Genomic DNA, 7,059 nt, shown 5'->3' with positions numbered 1-7,059 from the left:
GCTGACGAAAAAATATCATCAGTAGAGGACGGTTCATGGATTAGAATGCGTTGCCGTCGGGTTAACTAAGCGTCGTCTTCGTGGTTTTCCTCTCAAAGTAATGCAAATATGAGTACTGTTAGTACTGCAAAGTACTGTTAGTTCCCGCCTCCAAAACGTCCTCCACTAAGGCTGGTTTCTTCCTATTCTTGATCCACGAGTTCCCTTGTCTTCTCGGTTGGGTTAAAAATTACAACGAGTAGAAAAAATTATAACCATAGTAGTCGTAAGCACAAAACATTGGGTTTACTGTTTCAACGACAGTTATAAAATAAAACAAAAATCTGTAATCCTGCCGGCTCACGGAATGGAGCGCTCGCCTAACAATGAGGTGACCCAGGTTCGAATTCCTGGTCGATTCGAATTCAGTACCCGGGTCGCACCGACCGCAGTACTGACGTAAAATATTCTTAGTGGTAGACGGGTCATGGGTTAAAGTCCCTTTGCCATTAGGCTAACCGTGGGAGGATTTCGTGGTTTTCCTCTCCATGTAACGCAAATGCGGATCACTTCCATCCATAAGTCATCCAAGAAGGCAAATTTCTCCCTGTACTTGATTCTGGAGTTAATTCCCTTGTCCTCTTGGTTAGTGTTCAAAATTACAAGGCTAAGGAGTTGAACATTAGTTGTCGTAAACCCAAGAAATTGGGTCGGCGGTCAAAAAAATATATTACATAATTAATTAGTGCAGAAAATATTTTAATTTACAAAATTATACACAGAAGCGTACTTCTCGGAAAAAATGTAATTTTATTATCTTTCACACTATATTTTTGACTCTCAAAATATGAGTATTAAACCTGTATTCTTTAGTTTTTAAAAATAAGTTATAAACTATTTTTTTTAAAAAAATTGTTAACATAGTAAAAATGTAACCACATTAACTCATTTGCTTCCCTTTACTTCAGCCTTTGAACAGAGATTGTATGTCTTCTTTAAATTAAAATCCTTACTTGTAGTCATGAAAACTGTCCAAGTGTCCGTTGAATGCCGCTGCTACAGGACCAATAGTTGCCACCGTCTTTTTCAGTTCTTCCACATCTCCCTTGGGCAGGATTTTATATCCAGAACAAGTAGCCCCCACTTTTGAATCATCAAACATACACTTCCCTTCCTGAAAATAACAATTACTCTGCAATGGATTCAGAAAACTTCAAGAAAATAGTTTATTCCCCCTTCATTTTTCAGCTAGTAACGTTGATTAAGATTGAAAAAAAATCTATATTTCCCGTTTCACCAATTTATTTATGGGTCCGTTTATACGGTACGGTACTTTTATTTACATCGCATTAAAGCCAAAGAATAAACACAAGGGAAGGAGGCTAGCTTCCTATAAAGTTTGGGTGTGGTCCATGCGTATAAAAGAAGAAGTAACATTTACGGGCAGAAGTTCTTGAACCCTTCTGTCCTCCCAAGCCCACTTGGAGAGAAGAACAAAATGTTTCTCTTTTTATTTATCATTGGTTTGTTCTGTATTTCACATTATTGATAAATAAAAAGAGAAACATTTTGTTCTCCTCTCCAAATGGGTTCTTTTACAATTTCTGATGCCTTTTTTTTAATAAAAAAAACAAGTCTTCACCTGATAGTTATATTATAGGTTAGGTTACCATAGGCCTTAGGTTACCATAGCAAAGTTACATCTTCAAACATCCTCAAGAGCTGTAACACATCTGCAGCAGAACTGGATATGAAGACAAAATTGCAGAACAGGAACACTTTAATTGTCCACTAATCTTCAAATTTCATGCTATGTTTTAAAAAACTTTATTTGTGAAAACCTTTAGCGTGGCGGACAGCTGGCCACCTTAAGGCCTGGTTTCTTAGGAAAAGCGCCTTATCTGGGCGTCAGCGTTAAGTTGACGTTACCCTGACGCCAACAAAATACTGGTTTGTTAGCTCAAGGCCTGGTTTCTTAGGAGAAGCGTCTTAACTGGGCGTCAGCCTTAAGTTGATATAATTTTGACGCCATAAAAATACCTTTTTGTTAGCTCAGCTTGAGCAGTCGGTCCAATACAGACATTATCTTGCATTGCGAATGCGTTAATAGCGTAAACAAATATTTATTTTGAATTTGTATTGATCTTGTGATTGTCGACCAATACTTTAAAGAACAAATAATGACTTTGTCCAAGAAAAAACACATCATAGCTTAGCTAAATGAAAAAGAAGAGGAAAAAGAAGCTACGTTTAATGTTAAAATTAAAATCTTGGCTGATTTCAATGCTCTGTTGTTGGCTGTTGTTCGCCATTGCTTCTGTTGTTAACGTCACGTTGTAATCCAACTGCAGTTGATTTGGAGGGCAGATGTCGTTCAAGCTGAGCGTTCGATGACGTATGCTGTCAAACTCATAAATTAACCAATCAGAGGTAAACGTTCGTTTCAAGCTGACGCCGACGTTTCCTAGAAACCAGGCCTTTAGGCGGCTAGTTATAAATAGTTATTGACTATTGAGGGTTACTTGTTTTGGTTTCCAATCATGGTTGATAGTGAAAAATTAAAATTTTGGAATCACACTTACCCTCTTGAGTTTTCCCGTTGAGAACACTGGTGAGAGAATAGACCTCACCCTCTTCCAATCCTCATCTTGGAGATTAGACACCATAACATCTGAGATATCATCGCCTGTTTCAAAAATCTACAAATTCAATAATATAGGCTGCACTGTTACCGGCAACTTTAATACATATTCTTACAATTTTGTACAAAATAAATTAGAAAAAAAGCACAACAAAAAATGAAAACGCTGCCAAATTTTAATGTTCTCTTTTGCGGAAAAAAAATGAAAACGCTGCCAAATTCGGATGTATATTTACCGAGAGGGGAAGACTGAAAAGATCAAAACTTGTTTGATTGATGAACATTTAAAGGTGATAAGTAGAAACGCCTCTAAATTTCTTGCGGCAGCAAATCTGGTTTGGATGTATTCCACTCTGTCTTCTTCAATGATTTGACTGATTTTAATGACTTGTTCTTTCTCACTTAATCACTGAACACTGTTAGAATTTTCATTCCAAAATTACGGTAAAATAACCCGCAGCAGTCCGTCCATCCAATTAACCGTAAAGTTTACGGAAAGGAACATTTTTTTACTTTTACGGTTTTAAAACTCTTTACAAGTAGTATGCTTAAAAAACCACGAATACAAAACTGGACGTTTTTTTTAAACCATTTATAATTAGCATGACAATACAAGACTTTTTCGTGTTAAGCAGCTTTATGGTGCTGCCCTCTATGCGTGAATGAGAGCATCGTATTTTAGTAGTCCATGGTTGCAAATTGGGCAGGACATTATAAACTCTTCATGTGTTGAAGGGAATGAGGGAAATATCGTGGTATCAAAGCTGGGACTCGAACCCACGTTCTGTCGACCATAAAGAGTGTGAGATTAGCGAGCTTGGCTATAGTATATAACAATGTACTGAACTATGTAGTTTCATTTGGTAGGCCTATTTAATGCGATAAAATTTTGGTTGTATGACCGTATTAGGTGAAAGCAGATAATAAACTGTTTTTCTCACAGTTAACAGTTTGAATACCGTCTCATGTATGGTTATTGGAATGTTTTGATTGAGTATGGTAAAATAACAATTAAATAAAATGTTATTTAACCATTTTATCCGAGAAGTTTCTAACAGCGAAGCGTGAGTCCACAATGTAATTCAGAAAATAAGTTAATAAAAATTTTTTATAATCTCCCCTTTTTGTGGCATGTCTATTTTTATATTTTTTAAAAGGACGTTTGCAAGTAAATATACAAAGACATTTCAAAGTTGTCTCCTGATGATGTGTTTTTAAGGTGACTTTCTGGGCGAAATTATAACTAAATGGCATCGTGTCTTTTAAATAGTGCCCTCCTCTTAAGAGGACGGAATACAGCGGGAGAAACTTTTCATTGCAAATTCTGTTTCACATCCATATGCAATTTAAAGTATAGAAAAAGTGAGTTCTGGCAAACGTAAAGTAAGTCACGAAATTTAAATTGCTGGAAAAAAAAATTAAAACATCAAAATGTAATCAAATTATTGGAAGAGAACATTCTTCTCATAATTTATTTTCATTTTGATACTTTGAAAATTTCTTTTCCGTGCTTGAAATTTCATGGCTTACTCTGTTTTTGTCAGAACTTCTAACAACTGGACTACCTCAGTTCCTTACTAAACAGAAATAAATAATTTAGTTTATAGGCTTCATGTAGTGGTCGGAAAAAATACCTTTTTTTGTTGTTAACATAACTACTTTATTACAATTGTCGTTAACTACAACTACTTTTTTCTAAATTTAGCGACTACTAACTACTTTCGAAATGCATAGTCACTACTAAACTACTTTTAGAAAACAAACTTAACTGGAGAACTTAATTTTCGCCAATATTCAAAATGATTTTGAATAAAGAATCCGCCTGGTTAAATATGAGGAGATATTAAGAAGTTTTAATTCATGTTTACATGAAATAATTTTTTTATTCTTAAGCCTTTTCTTTTTGCGCTCTTTTAACTTTCAATCTCTATGCTTTTCTCAACAGTGATTTAAGAAATGCTAGGAAATTATGAAATATTTTTGATTTAAATGATCAATTCGTTTTTATATTCTCCAAGAAATAAACTACAGTGCGAAAAACAAAAAGCAGACCAGTCTGAATAACTTTTAATCTAATAATCGGATCTTCACGTTCTAGGTCTCAATCTCAATTATTTGAGGGGGTGACCGCCAACGTGCTAATTAATTAATACAGATGATATTTTAAGTAACGAAATCAAACACAAAAACGTACTTTATAATTCCTGTGAAATTGAGTTTTATGTAAGTCAGTTAATTAAAATTCGATTTCTCCGGATCCATTCGACGGATTTCACACCTATTTTTCCGAGCATCAGACGTAGATCTTATTAACACTCAGCCACAAGAGGCATTCTCATTGCGTACGTTGACGTGCCCGCCATGGATTTGCACCAATCAGATTCTAATGTTTTTTTCTTTTCGTTTATAACTTGGTTTGTTTATTTAACTTACGTTAAAAGTAGTTGTCGGGAATAGCTACAAACTACTGTTTTTCTGTATCGCACTACTTCTTTAAAAAAGTAGCGCACTGCACTACAAACTACGGAAAAAAGTCTTGTAATGTGTGGCACAAATAAATAGTCCAGGTTGGAAACTATTATTTATTCAAACTCTTCGTTTCCACAACACAAACAAATACACACACACACATATTCAACACAAGAAATAATATATAAAAAAATTTCGAGCGAGAGAACGTTCAAAGTCCGTGTTCTCATTTCAACTTTTTCGGACCAACTCCACATCTCCTCGCCAAAACGACCACCACTCGCCAAGATAGGCGCGCTTCTCTCTAACTGTTATAAATTAGTTCTTTCTTTGTTTATTAAAATGGAGAGTTAATAATCTTACGGAATCGAAATCTTACAGTCTCTACTTGTAGCGCGCTACTTCCGACCACTGGTTTCATGTTTATATAATAGATTACATATTAAAAAAGAGTAGTTAAAAAAAAATTCGACCGAATGAAACTTACTCGTCGGTTGGTGAAAACAGGAAAATCTCTGACAAAAATGTCTCTAAGCAGCTTTGGATCGGCTACAGATAGATGAGGTCGATTCCCCTCAAAGTGTCTGAAATATTATTAAATTATCCTTAATTCAATTATTGAATTATATAAGTATACAAAAAATATAATATTACATAAGTAAATTATGTAAGTATGTAAGAAATATTTTATGTGTCATGTAGCTGCCAACAACTACGGATTGGTCATAGTATTTAATTTTTTATGTTTAAAGAGGTAATGAGTCTTTTAAATTTCTTTTTAATTCTCGAATTTATAAATTTAATTCAATATGATTTTGTTAAACACAAATAAATCAATGCAAATATATGAGAGCAAGTTACGAAAACGAGAGTGAGTGTAAACCATAGCAATGGTGAAAAGTCAACATGTTTAACATTACAAGTTATCAGAATTAGCAATAAAAAGTTAGCTAAGTTAACAATGAAAAGTTCACTAAGTTAACAATGGAAAGTTAACAATGAAAAGATAAAGAGTTAACAATAAAAAGTAAACTAATTTAACAATAAAAATTAACAATAAAAAGTTAACATTAACATCTACGATTGTATTTTAATTAGTCTTTCACTGCCATTTAGGAAGTACTTCCTCGGTAAGGGTAAAAGTTGTCACGTCTATTTAAAGTTAACCCCTCACTGTAAAACGAATGATTCAAGGTGATTCTACAATTATTTGACAAACTTGGAAGCGTGAATGAGCGTATTAAAACATGCATTTTTATAAGAATGTAGGTCTTAAAGCTAAAAGCGACCTATCAAGATGGAAAAAATGACATAGTATTAAAATGTGTAAAATAGTAATAAATAGGACATAGTAATAAATGGACATCTAGTCACCTTTTCCTTTTGGGACAGAGCTATAGTTTGTCTAAGCTAAGAACTCTTCCCGACACAAAATCTAGGGCAGTCTGGTGCTATGGAAAGAAGAATGGCGCATTTTTGGGGGGGTAGCTTCACTCTAGGACTAACACTAATAGACCGAGGCGATTCTCTTTCTCTCGTCGAAACCACTCTAAAACAGTGACCCCGCACCCCTACTTGAAATAGTCATACCTCATTACCATAGTCACCGCCACAGGTCCAGACTACATACAGACATGTCTAGGGGAGTTCTTATTTCAGACAAACTATACTGTTAATCAAAACGTAAATATTTACCTCTTACAGGCCTCATCTTAACTCTGAATATATACAAAAAACTGGTTCTATAGCGTGTGGAGAGGCTTCTTCTAACATAAACAAAGCAGAGTTCGTTAAGTAATATTTTATTACCGTCCATTGAAATACAATTGTTGTCATTCACTGGTAAAAGTCGTTATGCTCTTGATTTCGGTCATTCACGGTAAAACAAACAAACAAACAAACAAACAAACAAACAAACAAACAAACAAACAAACAAACAAACAAACAAACAAACAAACAAACAAACAAAC

General features: G+C 34.5%; 1 protein-coding gene across 1 annotated transcript in view; it reads right to left on the bottom strand.

The window, feature by feature from the left end:
- The window catches only part of LOC107436861 (cytochrome P450 3A8), a gene marked incomplete at both ends in the record, with an annotated part of 35,316 nt that overhangs the window by 27,450 nt on the left and 807 nt on the right, over positions 1-7,059 (bottom strand). The window contains 2 exon segments of the mRNA XM_071186069.1: positions 2,562-2,678; positions 5,577-5,673. Of these exon segments, the coding sequence (XP_071042170.1) occupies positions 2,562-2,678; positions 5,577-5,673 (214 nt within the window).

This window comes from Parasteatoda tepidariorum, chromosome 10 (genome assembly GCF_043381705.1).
Source record: "Parasteatoda tepidariorum isolate YZ-2023 chromosome 10, CAS_Ptep_4.0, whole genome shotgun sequence".
In the NCBI taxonomy this organism is placed as follows: domain Eukaryota; kingdom Metazoa; phylum Arthropoda; class Arachnida; order Araneae; family Theridiidae; genus Parasteatoda; species Parasteatoda tepidariorum.
The sequence above is the reverse complement of the archived record's forward strand: the minus strand, read 5'-3'. Positions and strand labels throughout refer to the sequence as shown.